A 19512-nucleotide genomic window follows, 5' to 3' on the forward strand; every position below is an offset into this window, starting at 1 on the left:
GTTTGGCTTGTTCAGTCTGAAAAAAAGAAGGCTCTGGGGAAACCTCACTGTGACCTTCCAGTACATGAGAGCTTATAAACAGGAAGAAAACTGACTTCTTAGTCTGAGAGGGATAACACAATGGGGAATGACTTTAAACTAAAAGAAGGGAGATCTAGATTAGATGTTAGATGGAAACTCTACTCAGAGTGTGGTGAGGCACCAGCACAGGCTTCCCAGTAGAGCTGTAGATGCCCCATCCCTGGAGGGGTTCAAGGCCAAGATGGGTGTATCTCTGGGCAATCTGATCTACAGCCAAAGAGACTGGAACTTGATAATCTTTCAGGTTCCTTCCAACCTAAGCCATGCTACGACTCTATGAAACATGCATGGAATCAGCTAAAAAATCTCTTCATCTGGTCATGTGTCATTTATATCTAAACCCTGAAAACTGGATTGCTTATCAACATATATTTAATTTTATTCAGCAGTTAACACACACGAAAAAATGAGATTTGTGAGAAAAAGATAACAGAACGTAACCTTAACCTCTAAGTCATTATGAATAAATGTTTTCAAAAGACAGTTGTTGCTTTTTAATAATCTGGCCACCTATGCTTCCCATACAGCTGTCTTGTTTGGAGGGCAAGTTGTTCCTGAGTTATTATTATGATGTCCTAACAAAGAAATGTGAGTACATCCCTACAGCAAGTTTGGATAATAACCATTTCTAGTACTAATTGCAGACATTGGTATATTAGATAATGAAGATAATTATCTCACAATAAGTCAAAGCAGGTATCAAGTACTAAAGATAAATGTCCCATCTCACAGTAATGAACCGTGCAAAATAAAGTGCTAAAGGCAACAACTCTTAAATTGCTAGCAAAGCTTTATAAAAATGATTTTTCTAACATGCTGGAAATTGCCATTCTCTAAAAGCATTTAATTTCAAGCAACATTCTGAAGAAGTCTATTTCTTCATCTCAGTGAGTGAACACTATCCTTCCACAAAGTGAATATAGAGCTGGCTTTGTTGACTCTTGGAATACCAGATTTCATCAAGAAGAAACAGACTCAGTCACCCATTAATTGGAAGGCAGAGTGACATCTGAAATAAACTGAAATAAGTCTACTCAAAACACATTGCATCTAGCTGCCACCAGGCTATGACGGCTATTTTCAACAACTGTGTCCAAAATGCCTGCAGGGGACAACCTGTAGAAATGAACATTTCTGCAGATGATCGGGGACATTCACACAGAACAGCACATTCTGGCCAGGTCTGTGCTAGCCTGAGGATCCCTTTGCACCAGTCAGTGATTTTAAACATTACCTCAGTACAGACAGAATTTGTTCAAGGCCTAGCCCCATCCTGTGCAAAGTTTAATGAAATCCAAAAAACATTACTGTTAGCTAAACAGGCAGTAGCTGTCTGGAGGAGAAATCAGTTCGTCTTTCAGAATATTTTGAAATTATAAATGGTTTCAAGTTACAGCAAGGAGGGGGCTTCAGCAAGTTGCTGGCAAATGCACTCAGAAGCTTAGCCCCACCTGGTCCTCTCTGACTCACAAAAACTCACTGTAGAGATACTTAGGGCCTCTATGCTAGGAAAAGAAAGAAAGACCCTATGAAGTATTTCTGAGCAGATATTTTATATTTTAGATGCTGGTGCTTTCATCCCTTCCTTTCCTACTCATGCATGTCATGATCTCCACTCAAAATGTTAAGAGAGCAAGGTCTCTGCAGCAAGAGCATATCTTTTACAAGTTTTCCTTGAAATAACTGACAGAGTTCTGACTTCCAGAAAACAGTTTAAAAAAAAGGCAACAACCAAGACCAAGACTAAATATATCTAGTACATTTGTAACACATGAGCAGTGATCCAACAGAATAATTATAGAATCAGCTTCCTCTATTATGTTCTATACACTCTCATATAATTAGATCAGCTAGCATCCAATAAATGAAACTTCTTTAAAGCCATGAATACCCTCTTTTCCAAACCTCCTCTGCTGTTACATTTCCTTTGTGTTCACTTTCATTTCTCCAGATGATGCAGAATGCTACTGTTCTCCCCACAGCCACAATCCCTGTTAATATCCTTTGAGGTAGCGTGGCATTTAACTGGGTTATTCACCACCACAGAGGAGATTTTTTGATATTGAACATGAGCGAATACTGTCATGAAGAAAAAAAGAAAATGGAGTTCTTTCCAAATGAATTTTACCTATACTAAGTAATTTTATTTTCCCAGAGGTGCTTAAAGAAACATAAAAGCATGTTTATGCTACAGAAAATCCCTATCACTTCTGACAAAAAGGCTGACTGCATTTGAAATTTAGAACATTAGAAAATCATTTCAGCATGCTGCATTAAAAAAATAATAATAATAACAAATAAATAAAGACACAATTTAATGTTTTCTTACATATCTGAGCAATATTGAAATCTTATATATTTTTGATTTAACCTATTCTAAGCCTAATTGTGTATGAAACCTTTGTATGCGGTTTAAATTTGTATTATTCCAGTATGAAGACTGCTGGGTATTATTAATCTACTTCCCTTTTTGCTGGAACTTCCAGTGCATGTATCTTTGAGATGAACAAAGTGTGCTTTGTGTTTGCCCTGTATTCATGGTGATGATATTGGGCCAAATTAATCTGTTATTTAAAATGAGAAAAATAACAGTCCTTAACTGAGAGAAAATGAATCCCTCAGCAACAGGGCAAATGACTGACAATTTAGAAATACTTAAAAGACTTAGAAATACCAAGAAGATGGACTTATTTACTAAGCACAGTAAAATGTGTAAATCCCAAATCACTTTAAAAAGACTTTCAACTTTATTTTTTGGTACAAAACATCTATCCCTATTCCCTTTCTTCTTACTCAGTCTGCCAGGAAGCTGTGTGGGAAGCCTTTCGTATTTTTCTGGATCGGATTCCCGATACTTCTGAATATCAGAACTGGGTTACTGCCTGCCAGAGGGAAACCTTCTGCATATTCGACATTGGCAAAAACTTCAGCAATTCCCAAGAGCACTTGGAAATAATCCAACGGGTAAGGATTATTGACATTTATTTAAAAACCGAGGGAGACTTCCCCATCTGCTTATAGAAGGGCAAAGTATTGCTCAGGAAAAGGAGTGGGCATGTACTACAAGAAAATAGTACAAGTAGAGTAAACAAAGGAGCTAGCAGGCTTCTTAGTGATGTTTGGTTACACCCACCAGTAAAATGCTGTTTTTCTTACTCTTTCCACAGCGAGTAAAACACAGAACCTTCCAGGAAAAGTAAGTAGCACAAGTAAAACCTCACCACTTAATGTTACTGCCTTTTTTGAAAAAGATGCATCGCTGTGTGTGGATATGAGCATATATATATGGATAGCACTGTGTTGTATTTAGTGTGTGCTATGAAATATGTGTTTGTTCTATGTTATAGAACACAGTAATTAGATCACAAATAATTAAGGCAGGAGAATACCCACATTGCCTGTTCAATTTAGAAACACCAAAGAATGTCTTCTTAGGCTAGTATAAGCACGAATCCGTGTTAAAGCCACAGCCATACGTTATAATAGCATTGATGGGCAACATGACAAAAGATTATTCAATTAAACAATTCCGACAATTTTTAAAAGGAAAGTCAGGGAGGTGAAAGAAGTTTATCTAGGAGGCTACATGATAAATAGTTTAAAAATTCTGTGCTTTCACTTTAATTTTTGTCTGTATTTTTATGTGGCCTGCTATTATAAACAAATATAGTGCTTTACTCCAATAACTCAATTGGAAGGGGATAATGCTCCTGGCAACAATCACAAGTCAAAGATGGCAGGATTGAAGTTATGATATTGAATTCTCTCCTACATAAATATTCTATCGTACAGATGAAAAAATATCATTGTTCACCGTTTCTGATGAATATATTGTTTTACCTTCAAATATTCTTAGATTTTCAGAGGTAGCAAATAATATTTTCCATTCATACATTGTACTGTCTCAAGAATACAGAGCTCTTATGTATCTTTACTGATTATGACATGGGAGCTTTGAGTATTCTTCTTTCTATTAAATGTATTTTTAATAATGTAGGACTTAATTAAACTTTGCCAGAAGTCCAAAGGGAGATCTTCTCACTCAGTCTAATGCAAACAGCAGCAGGAAGGCTGTAAGTGAAGTGACTGATTTCAGAGTTCTTATGCTCTGTGTAAACAGTGTGGTTTTCTCTAGGCACAATTCAGAAGATGAGGTAAAATCTATGAAATTACTCATATTTTAGCTGGAAAAGCAGGTAGCTGTGTTTACATATTGTTGAACTTCATCTTTACTAATGTGTAGTTTTTGGAAAAGTTCCGTATCTGTAAGATATCACATAGAGGGATAAGTCTCAAATCATTTGACATTATGAAAACAACAGAAACAAATTTTGTTTCTGACCACATAGGATTACCAGAGAACGTGCTAAGTTAGGAGCTGTCCATGTTGTCTGTTTATGTTATTCAACACCTAGGCTGGTCCTGTGTAAAAATGCAGCACCACCATCATGCCCTGTTTAATCATTTCATCAAATATTTCACTAAAAATAATTTAATTACATTTAATGTAAAAGTCATTTCTACTGTTTGTTACATCTTCACATTTTCTTGTAAGCATGCTGATAATTAAATCCATTTCTACCTGATTAATAGGAAAGATGAAATATCCACAGACAAAACAGGTGGCAAAAAGCTGGAAGACATTCCTTCTGTTTCTACAGGTAAAGTCATATCTGCTTGCTCTGTACCTGCCCATCAAATATAATTACTAAAACCAGTGATCTTAGAAGTCTGTAACTGAAGAAATGCTGTAGAAACATGGCAAGTTCAGTAAAGTACAACAAAAGCAGCTTAGCAAAATAGACTATAATAAGCAGTTCTTGTTTTTTCTACAAAATGTCTGCTGTTGAAGTGCAGCATTCCACATCTCTTTCAATGTCTTTAAATGCACCTTATAAATTACATTTTGCTAGTTTCATATGTAGTGAGTGGAGCATATTTTTCTTCAGTTATAAAGTAGCATTAAGAGCATCCACTGCTTCATTTTTTTCAGCCAAAATAATCAAACAGAAGAAAAGTAATATTGTTTCTGATAGAAAGTCACAGTGAAGCCTGGACACTAATTTGAATAATTGCTCTATTTAGAGATACCAACACTGCTGCATACCACAGTTCTTTAAAATGCTAGAAATTTCTGTTATTATAAAAAAATCTGTAAATACAAGCATTTGATTCAAGGAGGAAACATCCTGCACACATTTACTCTAGGAGGGTTGAATAGGATAGAATCACTGATTGTAAATTCTAGCATGGTAGCTTCGCCTCCAAATGGAAAACTATCAAAACCTCTTGTTACTTTAAATTGATCAGAAAGGAAAATCACCATAACACAGACAAAGATCTCTAAGCAAGATGATCAACAGAGGGGAAGATTTTTCCATCTTAATGCACAAACTATTCTCACATGATTTTATTTGCAACCCTGCCAGGTCCCCCCAGCGCATCCCTTTCTACGTTCACACTGGTACCTAATGGAACACTACTCAATGAAATTGTCAATGAGACCAAGACTCCTGTGAAGGTGAGATGAAGGCTCACAGACTCTCCCTATTCAGTCTTTTCATTCACTTCTTCCCCACTGTTACTGCTGTTTGGTTTTATCAGCATCTGTTCTACATCATGAATGATGTTTCCTGCATATACACATTTTGCAAACTTGCTTTACTTTTTAAACTTTCTGGAAGCTCTCTGGAGTCAGATAGAGGCCTCTCCAAGGCCCAAGGGCACTGTTTGGGCTTTGCTGTGGAGGAGTCTTGGGTAGGAAACAAAACTTTCCTTTTCACTTTTGCTCTCAGGATTCCTTTTCTTTCTAAAGACTTTACCCTTCTACAGCAGCAACTTAGTAAGCTCCTCTGTATTTCTGTTGGCATGTTCTGAATGTGAACAGAGATTCATGCCACCCCATTCCTACTTTAGTGAAATCACAGTCTTGACATCAGGATGGAAATTCTGTCAAGAACCTTATCCATCACACCACAGGTCAAGCTCCTCTGCCCTGGCACAGTAGTTATACCAGTGTAATCACAGATAAGCACTTTTTTTTTTTTTTTTTTTTGGTACTATCCAGAATAATTATATCCTCAGGTCCTAGGGGAATAAAATCATCTTAAAAGTTTCACCAACCAACTTGCAACAGCTATTGAATGGAAAGAGCAGATACAAAAATGAAGAAATGCTTTTAAAATTGTCTTCTTTTTAAACAAGTTTGAGATGTACAGGGATACAGGTATAAACTAGTTATAGGTCCTCTCATTCTTTCTCTGCCTATTCCTTGATAGCCAGTTCCCTAAGAGCTGGTGAAAAAAGTTACAAGGCAGCAATATATTTATAGAAAGTAAGTTTGCCTTAATCTTGTGTTTATACCATAGAATGATCTTTAACATGTGAGCCATACCTTTATATACAGTGAAAAACATATTTTACTTCAAAACTGAGGCATACCAGGTGATGGCTTAGAAGAATTAAGTATGGAGAATTCACTGGGGCAGAAAAGATTCTTTCCAATGAAGAAAATATTGTAATTATATGTTTCCTCTACTGCTTATTTTTGAAAACTATCAAAACCCAGATACATGTTATGGTCCAGATGTCTCCAGTAGCCTTATGCCAGACCATCCTACAGCAGAAATGGAAATCTCATCTCTGTGTGGGCTATGTTTTCTGTTCTTTTGGACCAGCTTCACCTAAGTAATCATCTTGCTCTTATTGTGATTTTAACCCAAAGTGTAAAAAGCTTGTCTGGGAGTAGAATTATCCCATAGCAAATTCAAATATTAAAAAAAAAAAAAAAAAAAAAAAAAAGACTACAAAATATAAGTTACTAATAAGTATAAATAAGCCATGTATATGCAGTCAGTGCAGTAAAGTTTCCTGAATGACATCTCTGTATCATTTCCTTATGCACTTGTGGTCCATGACTTTGAATCATAGAATCATGAAGACTGCAAAAGATCTCCAAGATCATTTAGTCCAATCATTCACCTACCACCAATATTTTCCCACTAAACCACGTCCCATAGTACAACATCTACACGTCTTGAACATTTCCAGGGACAGTGACTCAACCACCTCCCTGGGAAGCTAGTTCCAGCATCTGACCACTCTTTTGGAGAATTTTTTTTCCCTAATACCCAGTCCCAATTTGAATTTGAAGTTCTAGTTTGTGAATAAGGAACAAGACATATCCTTTGATCTTGAAATTAGCAAAATTATACTGTTTTTAAGATAAGTTAGGAAATCTTTCTCAATGCACTCACAGTGGCCAACAAGCCAGCCTGAAAATTAATTAGCTTTTGGAAAGTAATGTTATGGAAGGGAAAAATTACTAAGCAGAGATCAAAATGCTGTTAACAGCATTGGGAATTAATAAACATAATAAGGGTGCTTTTAATAGCAGTAAAGTCATATGTACAGGAAAGATGTAACATGGGTAGGGCCAATTCTACTATATCATTGAGAAAACAAATATAAGTGTCTGAACATGAAACTATAGGAGACATATTGGCAGTTTTTCTCTTATTAACCAACTTACTCTGAGGGTAAGATACCAACCAGCTTTTAACATTCAGTTGTTCCTCTCCTTGAGGTCAAGAACTGTCCTCCAAAGTGGCAAGTAAAGCTATACCATTTTAATGACTCTGGAAACAAGAGTTGGTAACTGCAAAAAAAGTGGTTTGATTTGCTTCATCATCTTCTTTTATGAATAGAAGAGAATATAAAAGGTAGCTCTCAAGTCACAGTAAAAACAAAAAACAAACAAAACAAAAATATCATTTGCAAAAGCAGAAAAATAAAATCAAATGGCTGTGAACTGTCACCATTTGTAGGATCTGGTTCAGAAAGGTTTTTGGTGTATGGTTTTAAAAAGGAACTCATCTATCTATTAGACATTGAAATGTATGGGGAAAACAATTACTTACCTTTATATCTCTTTTTTTTTTTTTTTCCCTCTCCTTTTTCAGGAGCTAGGAACAAATACAGTCCCAGAACTTCCTTCAGAGCAAATGGTAGAATTCAGTGTCACTCTCACTGATCAGGAGTACACAGCTGAACTTAGTGATCCCAGTTCCCCGCAGTATCAACAGCTAGCTGCCAAATTTCAACTACAGGTAAGGAGGCTTAGTGAATACTGAAATCTTGATCTTATACATTGTATAGATTCATAACATGGAGCTAACTTCACCATGAAGAAGAACTAGAATAAACCATTCTTGTTTAAAGGAGACAATTCCTACTGTCTCAAGACCTTCAGTTTTCCTTCAGGTATAGCCAACTTTTCCCAGTGTATAAGCCATTTGTCCAGCTGCCAAGCTAACAAGCAGTCACCTTGGTTATCAGTGGAACCTCATAACTAAAGAGGAGAATGTTATTCCATCTGTAAATTTAAGGATATCATTTGGGATTAATTGGGAATTCATGGACAATATTACTTTGTCATAATTTAATTTCTGCAATAAATGTAATGAAAAATGTAATATAAATGTTAGAAGTAATTAGCTACTGTGGTCTGAACTATTTTTCAAAGGACTTTCAGTCATTTTTGTTGTGCATTACCATAATTTCTCTAAGAAATGGAACATCTGCAGTGTCTTCATATAATTAATAATGATAATGTAATGTTCAACTATCATTTTTAGAGATAGCAGTTAATGATGATGTTCCCAAAATCTTTTCTTAGTAAAATTAAATGAGCCTTCTCATCAGTTTCAGGAGTGCTCCTCAGTATAAACTATTTCACTATCCTGGTTCAGTTTCAGATATGCATAGAAAAAATAGAGAAGAAACTGTTGGCAGAACCAATAAAAACTGGATTCTCCAGTATTATCCTCAAACAGAACTGCCTGCATACTTTGCTTGTTACACATGTAATGGTGCAAGTCAGCAATATGACTTTCATTTAATTCTATAGCATAGAATAAGTAGCATTTGAGGAAGTGCATACAGGAAGGAAAAATACAAAGTCTTGATTGAAGCTATTTACAATTGTTATCAATTGTTGTCTGATCACTTTGTAGTGTCTATAGCTGTCCTTGACATGAAATGTTGACAAGATAATGATTTGTAGACCAGTAGCATGAAACATAGCTGATGCACTTTTCTCTAAAGAATTTCATAAATGAGACATTCTTACTTACATAATTATATAATTGTTACTTCTACACTATTTTTACTGTTAGATCAAATAGTTACCTTCATTTCTTTGCTTAGCAGCCTAATGCCTAGGTAATGTGCTGCCAGTTTCATAGCATGACCAGAAATTGAATCAGAAAGGAACAGAAAGAATCCTCCTCCTCTTCCAAAAAAAAGATGTACATAAAATACTTAATTTGGCTCAGCTACAACAGGAAAAGACCAATTTGTATTTATCAGTTACCTGTAGTTCAAAATACTGTCAATTACTGAGAAAAATTTGTTCTAATCTGAAAAAATGTATGCAGAGATCACATTTATTTTCAGTTTCACTTGCCTATTAACATCTAAAGCTGATGGCAAAGATTTTGTTTCATTTGAGCAATGACAATAGCACAAAAAGGGTGCTTAAGATTGTTTCCTAAAGCCCTCTCTGAAACATGAAAAATATAGTCTAGGTATTCAACCTGTGGTTTTGCTTTTTAGCAGTAAGAGTTACACTGAATTAATGAGTTTGTGTTTTTCTGTAGATGCAAAAAATATTTGAGAAACTTCCAGGATTTAAAGAAATCCACGTATTAGGATTTAAGTAAGTAAGAAAATGGGGTTATTTTTTCTTTTGGCTACTAGAATTCTACTCTCCCTTCTTTCCTTCACATAAAGAGACTTATTCATAGTGGAATATGTGTTGCTATAAATAGAAAATAGTTTTCTGGGAGCAATACAGCAACAATATGGAGAGAAATGCAAATACATCCCAAGTGAGAATCTGAGCTTTCAAATTATTAAGAAGTAGCTTTAATTCTCTGAGAAATCCTACTCTAGGTGAAGTAAAATAAATGCTTTGAAATTATCACATTAAGGAATTTCTTAAATGACAAGGAGCGTTAAAGGCAGAATCATTTAGATGGCTACACTTTTGTGAGTGGATCTTGTGCTCTTCACAATCAAAGTGAAGGCTTTTGGAAAGAGAAAGTTGCAGGAAGACATGTTCACACACAGAATTTTCATGTAGGTTTCAACTAGGTATCTCAAACAATTCTTTGGATTAAATTCCTGTTCTGTCTTGCCAGTTCAGTTAGTGTTAGCTTCTTTACGTGTTTACCACTGATACAAATTGCAGTGGTTTTTTTTTTTTCTAATAGAGAATATATAGTTCCTTTCAAAAACTTCAATTGTTGTGCTTCAGTAGACATATGTACATTATATAAAGAGTCAAGGGAAAACCAAATTACTAACAGCAATAAATAACATAAAATTGAAAGCAAAGAAAGAGAAGAAAGAGACAGAAATATGTGGGCTTATGGCACAGCATTAGGAAAATTCAACTCTTCTTGTAATATTTAATAGATGTTGAAAAACAATTGTATCAAAATAAAATGTTAGAAAAGCATTCTTTTTCCAGGCTGGATGTGGCTCTGGGCAGCCTGGCCTAGTAGTTGCAGACCCTAAGCATGTCAGTGGAAATGAAACTAGATTATCTTTACGGTCCTTTTCAACTCAAGCCATTCTATGATCATATGATTCCAGCTTTTTGTTCGTAAAATTGCTTACATAACGTTATGATAATTAAAGTAAGAAAAGAAAAAGCTGGCTACAGCATAACAAGCAAATACCTGCAGTAGCACCTCAAAGATACAACTTACACGAAGTAACCGCTTTCAGTTGTGACTCTAAGAGACCCATAATCTATTTCTGCTTAGTATCACATTATTAGCTCTCTGTAGCTGATAAGAAAGTACATTCATCAATGTGAATGACCACAGCTGCCCATCATCTAGTGATTTAGCTAGCTAGGTCCACAAAAACAGGCCTTAGATATGTTGCTGTCCATTCTCCTTTGACAGTATCACCACAGTTATTTACAGCATTTTCCACAAGGAAATATGAAAAGACAGCATTAGAGATGTGTCATAGAATTCATTAAGGGAGATAATGACAAGAAGGTCAACATAGGCATGTCCTTCAAAGTGAGTAATAGATCATTACCCCTGTGACTAGAGAGCAGGTACAATGAGCAGTCACAGTAAAAGTTGCTTCTACCGACAAAGGTGTTCATTACCACTGTAAAGAAATGATCAGCAGTGCTCAAATTGCACCATTGGAAGTGACAAATAGAAAAGCTTTTTCAAATATTTCAGACTATCAAGGTAAAGTAAAATTCCTGTTTTTCCACTCAAAACATCATGATTTCCACTACTCTGATGGGAAAAAGAGCTATGATGGAGAGCAGGCTGTCATTTTCACACAGAAATAAAAATCATAGGTAATGCATAGAAGATAAATTGTCAGCAGATCTTTTTGATGTACAACTGATTGATTTACCAGTATATATAACTCTTTGTTTCTTTTTCTTTTGCAATCCACTATGGTACTCTTTTTTAATCTTTTTCTGCAATGAAATGAAGACAGAAGAAGGAGAAAGATGGGTAATTTGTCTCTAATTCATAATGAAGTTAGATCATTTTATTGACTAAGAAATTAAGACAAATCAAGAAATAGTATTTATTTTGATGTGACTAAGTGAATTGATTTGTGTTCTGTTCAAGCACAGAATTTGTGACATAAAGCGGCAGGGACAGCTTTCATTTTTATCTGCAAGGTTCATACAATGAAGCCTGTCAGGATGTCTTTCAAGGAAAGGAAATTGCCTGACATAAGAAAATTTACATTCAGATGGTAAAACATCTCTATCAGTCATAAACTTAAAGTTAAAAAGAAAAAAATGCACATTAAACTTTCAGTTTTAATCATCACTTTCCTAGCTGTGTTTCCACACAAATGTTATCTTCAGTAAGTATGCAGGATTTGCTTGGTTACCTCTGTTATCATGGTGAATAGAGTGGCAAAGAGAGTAGTTACTAGCTTAATAAAATGCAGGGAGCTATTGACTTGTAATATAACCCTTTTGGTATGTTCCTGTATAATTAGTAGGTGATTATTGCTTCTTGTAACTGCCAGCATGCATTTTGATTGTTTAAATCAATAATTAACTGTCAACCAATATTACCAGATCTACAGGTCTCTGAATAGTCATCTTAAACAGGATTATGCTAGAATATTTTTATAATTTTATTCAATATATGAAGTTTAATTTAAAAATATGAACAGAAGGAGAAAAGGCTTAGGCAGAGTAAAAGTAATTTAAAGATTACAGTGGCATTAGAAAGCAGTGCATCTGTGTTATTTTTACAGTAGAGGATAAGTTGTGTTGCATGAATCTTTGTAAGATCAGCCTTCAGGTAGTAACTGATTTTGCTGCACTGGTCACTCTTGCATCTTCCCTTTGCAGGTCAAGTAGCACTATAGCACGATACATGGTAAACTTTGAGAGAGACGGCTCAGATATCAAAAGCACTGCCGCTGACATCTCAACTATTGGATCAAACAAGGTTGAAAATGAAAAAGAACCACTATCTGCAAAGGAAGAGAGGGAAATATCAGCAACCAGACTCACAGTAACGGACCTTCAGCAGCTGGTTGCCACAGCACTCCATGAAGACAGGTCCCTACCAGTGGACCTCGGGACACTTCGGTTTACTGATGGTCAGTAGGCAGGCCAATACTGGGCAAAAGTCTGAACATTATCCTTGCAAATTTATGCAGTGTCCATAGCTTTGTTCAAGGTCATTCTCATTTGATGTATCTACATCTTGTAAGTGTTGCAAAACAGTTAAAAGTTAGTTTGTAACAAAATACACCTCTGTGTTTAAATAGTTGGACTTCCAATCATAGTAGAGGATCAATTTTAATTTGTTTAGAAAATCTGGATATTTTACACACCAGGGCAAACCAGAGAAGAAAATTAAAAAGTCTGAATATTCACTAATTCATTTTGAATTCTCAGTATGGACAATCACCTTTCTTTAATAAGAAGTAAGGGGTTTCTTTAACCTGAATGTCGCTTTCTAACAGCTAAAACTCTATTGTAAGTAAGCCCTGTAGCCTCCTGATGGAGAAATAGAAAGGGACAGGCACCTTAAAGGGCAGAGATTAATGCAAGTTTAAGATTTAAAAGGAGCAGAATATAAATTTAGGATATTAATATAAAATATTATGAGAATAGCCCTAACTGAAGGGCTGCATCTAACACAGTACTACAGCTAATAAATACCCTAAAGTGTGGGGGGCAAAGTGTCGAGGCCAGACTCTTTTCAACAGTAGAGACAGGACAAGGGGAAACGGCCAGAAACTGGAGCATAGGAAGTTCCGCACAAATGTGCGCAAGAATTTCTTAATGGTGAGGGTGACGGGGCACTGAACAGGCTGCCCAGGGGGGTTGTGGAGTCTCCTTCTGTGGAGATATTCAAGACCCACCTGGATGCCTACCTGTGCAACCTGGTGTAGTGAACCTGCTTTGGCAGGGGGGTTGGACTTGATGATCTCTGCAGGTCCTTCCCAAGCCCTATGATTCTGTGTTTCTATGATTCTGTAGTCTTCCTCATATGTATGCTTGTCAAAAAGACATTAAAACACAGACCATATCATAGCTATACTGTTTCATCTATGGGCAGGAGTATTTTCTCCCCTTTAAAGATATATATAGATGAATTAATACTTTCTGTAGTATTAAAATATCATCTTTTAATATAGATTAAAGTGCCAAGCCAAATTTTCATGAATATAGAACACTTAAATAGTGTCTACTTTTAATCAATTTTTTCCCTCTAGTTATGTCTAAGAAGCAGTTTTAGAAAAGCAAAATGGCAAAACACTAGAAGTAGTATGGACTCCTGGAAAAATTGAATATAATTTAGGCTTAATCAACAGTGGGGTGTGATAAATCATCATAACCCATGTGAGTTTAACTGAGTGGTTCAGCTGATTTTAATCATTCATCCAGCTATGCCCAGTTCAGCTCCCTGCAGCCCTATCCCATTCATACTAAATAAAGAATACAAAGAATATTGCATATAAATCTCCTGCTTTCTTCATAATTACCATTGTAATTTAAAATGTATGCCCCTCTGTTCTTAACATGGACTTTTAAAAATCATCTTTTTAATGGGGAATAGTTTTAGTGCATTTTTTTCTTTGTGTGTGAAAAGTTTTCAGTGTGCTATTGCTGAAATACTGTTGTTTGTTTGTTTGTTTTTTTCCCAGAACCTATTAAACCATCAAGTGATTTTGATAATGACATCCAAGGCATAGTCACTATTCCTCTGGCAAGCCCTGATTTGGTGAGTTAATTCCACCTCTTTTATTTATCTATTTCTTCTTGAGAAATGACCTTAAGCACCAAGAAGGTGCTTGAAAATATACAGCAAAAAACTCTTTTGCAAAAATGTATATCTGCATTTTATATATGCTATAATAATGAGTGCTGTTGTGATATAGTGAAAGGAGAGATTTAAAACATTCACAGGTGAATATTACCCCTTGATTGCATTTTCCAGTTTTAATTAAAAATAAACAACTGCTCATCAATTCAGATGTACATCTCAGTGAGAGAAGAACAATTGACAGAGTTGGTAAAGGTTATCTTTCTTTGACTGTATTTGAAATACCAGGCAATGCACATGCATACGTCAGACCTTTGGTGTATACTATGGCTTCATGCAGAATTCAATTTCCATCACTAAAGATTATTGGCTGTTTTAGCAGTGAAAGTTAAACATAATAATGAAAACTACCTTTAAAATCTGCTTCCCTCTGAAATCCTCTCTTAGGATGACACTGTAAGTGAGGAACTCCCACTGGTTTATCCCAGCCCAGCAACGGTGGACCAAACCAGAGACATCTTCGTTGATGAATTTACAACTGGAATCCCTGATCTAAGCAGAGAGATTGGTGGACCTGAAGACTTTGATAGTAATTTTATTACATCTGAACCTGCATTCCCCACCAAACCTTCCAGAGAACCACCTCATGACATATCTCCAGACACAGAAGATATCACTACTGACTACCAAAGATTCACAGTGCCTTTCAGTGCTCTGGTTAGCACAGACAGTTCTACAAAACCAGAGGATTCCTACCTGCCTCCTCCAGCAGATGAGTCAGAAAGCAATGACTTAATCACCGATGATGACAAGTCTCCAACTGAGCAGGTTGTCACACTGGCAGTTTACACCACAGGCAGCTTTACCCTGCCTACTTTCCTGCAAGCCACAGATGAAGATACTGAAGCCGAGATGAAGAAAGAACTGGTTGGAGTAACAGAACCGCCTTTCAAGGAAGCTGATAGAGACAGCCTGTCTGGACAAGGTAAGAATGAAATAGACCTTTCTGCAAGAAGGAGTAGGAAAAATGTTGTTATTAAACATACAGTCACATGGTACAGGAAATATTCTTTAACTTTTCACTTTTAGTTGTGACACAAATATTTCTACACCATCAAAACTGTACATTGTGTTTCTGAAACAAAGAAACAAAAACAAACCACTAATGCTAAAGTATAAGGAAATAAGGCAGGATTTGTGTTGTGTATTGTGGTAGAATTTCAAACTGACAAAAGACATACGGGAAAAACAAATAAATACGTAAAGGCAATCCCAGGTAACACAAACAAGAACTATTACAGCATTTAAAACACAGAAGGTAAATTACTGTGGATTCTATAGGCATATCAGATCTGGATGATAGCCACAAGAGTATCATAAAACAATACATTTCGAGCAAGGGATCCTGTGTATCAGAAAAGACTGCATTTCTGGAGATCTGAAGAACACAAATACTTCTTAAAAATTAATATTTTCTATGTTTGTTTATTCAGTCTTTTCCATTCAGTAGGGTTTTAAATTGCACTCAGAATCATGAGGAAAAACCAGATAATGAATCAGAAAATGTATGTATACTTATATCTGGGTGGAGAAAAGTCTGTATAATCTGGCCCTTCAAATGAAAAATGTATGTTTGGCATATATTTTTATTATATATAACATATATATGTTTCCCACAGCTATGAGGAAAGTGCTGACCCTGAAGATGAAAGAAGTTAGGACAGAGACACCAGGATCAGATCAGGCACACGAGTATATTAGAATTTTCCCTAGAACCACAAAATAGCAGTAATCCCAAAGTCTCCATCACCACCATGGCATGGAAAGACAAGAGAGACACTGCAGGGTACTGTGGTGTAGCAGTAGCCTCTATTGGCAAAGCAATCTGAGCTACAGCTTATGCTGCTGCCCTCCAGCTTCACCAATATGCTCCCTCTCCTGTTCCCCAGCCTGGTCTCACCAATTCTGCATGCCCAGAAATTGCAGGGGGGCTCCTTCATCCCTCCTGTCCAGCATCAGCCAAAGAAGCAGTGATTGCACCACTGACCAGAAAAACCCAGCTGCATAGTGGTAGCATGATTCACTGGGACACGCACAGCAGAAATATAAGAGGTGTGGAATGGCCATTTAGTGTAATATCAGTAGGACTGATACAGTAAGTACCTAGATGAGCACCTAAGGAATAAAGAATATAAAAGCTGCCACTTGAGGAAGGCAAGAGCCCAGCATTGTGCATGGTCATGTTACTGTACCGGATAGCTTCTCTGATAGCAGGAGTTAGCTGCTGTTACCTTTTTAATCATTATAGTTCTGTTGCACAAGATGCACAGGGTTACTGTCTACTGGAAAAGCATATTCTCACACACACAGAACAATGGATGCATCCTTTTGCATTTTTTCCCTAGCAGACATATCACATGCCATGAGCAAACACAACTCTTCCTCACTGCATGTGCAGGTTTATTACAGCACTGAGTAAAAGATTTGCCTGTATACAAGAAATTTTGAAGTGAAAGAAAAGCAAATACTTCATGATTAGCAGAGCAACTTAAAGACTAGAAAAACATTTCTTTTAAGAATTAACTGTGAAATGTTCCTGAAATGAAAGTTTGTGATGAAAAATTTTGAAAGCAACAATTTCCCATGTGCACTGACAAGTCTCACAATGCTGCTGCTAACAGTACAGCAGGGAGAAGACCTATGAACTTTCATTCTATTCACTCATGGGATCAGGGACATGTAATAAAGCATGTCTGTTCTGCATTTTGCTAAATAGCTGAAAAGCATTGTAGCCTAACATCTCCAAGTGACTGGAGAAAAGCAGTTAAAACTATTTCACCTACTAGAAATACAGAGCAGCACATGCTGAGGATTCTAGATCTTTTATTTTCTTTCAAAAATATTGAAGAGCTTGCTTACTGAAATGTTTTCTGGTTACTGCCTGAGTGCTTTTCACTGGATGGGAAGAAGAGACAAACTTCCCTCTGGCCCCAAGGTTAGGGCTTGTTTGGCTGTTCCCCAGTGGCAGTGCAGGAGCACCCTTCACTTGGCTCTCATAAAGGTTTAAGGTCAAAGGTAGATGCTGTGCTTCTAAACCATCCTCAGACACACTGCATTGCATAATTTAGTGACTATCAATCCCATGAGGCAAACATCAGGGAATTTTAGGAAGTAGAGTGTAAATAGAAAATTCACTATTAGAAGAGATCCAGATTTTGTTTACAAGTTTTTCTCATATAGCTTTAAATTCATCGGAAAGAAAAAAAGAAAGAAAAAAAGCAAAAAAGAGAGAAAGGAAAAGGCTTGTGCTGCCTCCTAAAGCCATTATTGTCTGTGCTCACACAGCACTCAATTTTTCACTTAAAATTTAGAGTTGCATGAGTCCTGTGAATGCAGGTTTGATCTTTTGGAATGAATCTTTTAATCACTACTTTCAGAAATTATTGGTTGTGCGTTTGGTTTGCAACCTATTGATCTGCAAAGCAGAATAAACTGCATAGAGCAGTATTAAAAAAAAAGAAAGCTTCTGCCAGAGAAGGCCGCCATCTTGCTCCTCCACTTTAAGCCCAAGTTCTGCCTAAAACGAGCACTGGCATATCCAAGCTTTATAATCATTTCTACAACGAATAGCAGGAGAAAAAGAAGTCTTCTTGATCCAAAAAAGTGGGATGCCACATTAGCAATGACACGTAGCTGTATTATATTTGCTTTAAATCTTCTGGTACACAAAACAACATCAGAACAAAGACACTGAACATTTACCGAGTTCTTAAAAGACTAAGTAGTGCATACGCTTTAAAACATTTTCTATAGCTTTTTGGCACTTCTGCAACAACCTCTCTATTCTTTTATTTTCCCATATTTTTGCATATTTTATAGGAAAAATAGATAAAGAAACTCAGAACTTAACAAAATTTATCACATAATTTTTATGAAAGTCAGCAGTACTGATAATATTAACTGCAGTACGGCAAGTAAAATTCTGACTAGCAGGTATAGACTTTTTGCCGTTTTGTGCCTGGCTTCCTCATTTGAGAGTTACATTTATTATCAACCTTTAAACTTTTAATTACTGCTGGTGCGAAATAGCAAAAAACTACTTGGATCACTCTGTACAGGGCTGGACAGCCCGCAATTCTACTGCATTTATTCCCAGCAATTTCCCTGGGCTACAATACAAATGACAGACATTTAGAACTTAATAAAACTTTAAATTCACTCACATTCATAATGAAGGAAGAGGTGGCTTGCAAAAACAGCTTAGTCCATTCTTCTTTTTTTGTGTCCCTATCAGCTTTATGTTTCACAGGTGGACTTACTTGCCTTAGTTATCAACTGTGCATAACTAAATACTATGCATCACTACAGAGTCTTCAGTACTGAGTAGCTGAAATCTACTCCAGCCACTTTAACTGTGTCCACCTGAAGTCACTGTGCACAGGAATGTAAACAAAATATTTCATAGCCTGCAGGAAAATCTGCAAGCCCACATATACAAAGTTCTCCATACAGGATCCAGGGAAAGAAGAATAAAAGCAGGAAGGAGTTAAATCAATGAGAGGTGCTTTAAGACATGAAGGATGGGATTAGTGAGGTGTGAATAGGCAGTGGGAAGAATGACCTAGGAGCAGATGTGAGGCTTCTTTTGTGTCATACTGTACTCATTCAAGGTGGTGATGATGTCCATAGACAGTAAAAGACAGGCCAGTGAGAATTAGAGAGACTTTTTGACCAGACAGGATAGTAATTACTGCAACCCCTGAAGCAGCCTAGAACTACTAGGAAGATGCAAAGCTACTTTTCAAGTAAGCCTAAAGTGTGAATTTCAAATTACGTTTTGAGATTTCCTAGTAACACTAAGAGAAAAACCTTCCAGTCTTCTTATTGCCTGGTTATGGGGTTTAAACTTTAAGTAATTATAAAAAGGATTTTCTTTGCTGTAGAACCTTCAAAATCTGGGCTGTCATTCTCTATTTATGGGTAGTGCAAACAAAACTGCTCTTTTCTACTAAGATACCTGTTCAATGTCCTCTAGCATTCTTCCTCTGGAATCAACTCATCTCTCTTTCTCCATGGTTAA

General features: G+C 36.3%; 1 protein-coding gene across 4 annotated transcripts in view; it reads left to right on the forward strand.

The window, feature by feature from the left end:
* Positions 1-19512, forward strand: part of IMPG1 (interphotoreceptor matrix proteoglycan 1) — a 52042-nt gene that overhangs the window by 13328 nt on the left and 19202 nt on the right. For 3 of the 4 annotated variants that reach the window (XR_014944877.1, XM_015859062.3, XM_085543730.1), the window contains exons 3-12: positions 2879-3045; positions 3249-3277; positions 4675-4742; positions 5511-5602; positions 8043-8189; positions 9741-9799; positions 11619-11639; positions 12503-12756; positions 14314-14390; positions 14880-15417. Coding sequence is in view for 3 of the 4 variants with exons in the window: in XM_015859062.3 (XP_015714548.3) it covers positions 2879-3045; positions 3249-3277; positions 4675-4742; positions 5511-5602; positions 8043-8189; positions 9741-9799; positions 11619-11639; positions 12503-12756; positions 14314-14390; positions 14880-15417 (1452 nt within the window). In the remaining variant the exon portion in view is untranslated. The remainder of the gene's footprint in view (positions 1-2878; positions 3046-3248; positions 3278-4674; positions 4743-5510; positions 5603-8042; positions 8190-9740; positions 9800-11618; positions 11640-12502; positions 12757-14313; positions 14391-14879; positions 15418-19512) is intronic. The other variant, XM_085543729.1, reaches the window with a different exon arrangement.

This window comes from Coturnix japonica, chromosome 3 (assembly GCF_054131305.1).
Source record: "Coturnix japonica strain WE chromosome 3, WE-NBRP24, whole genome shotgun sequence".
Taxonomy (NCBI): domain Eukaryota; kingdom Metazoa; phylum Chordata; class Aves; order Galliformes; family Phasianidae; genus Coturnix; species Coturnix japonica.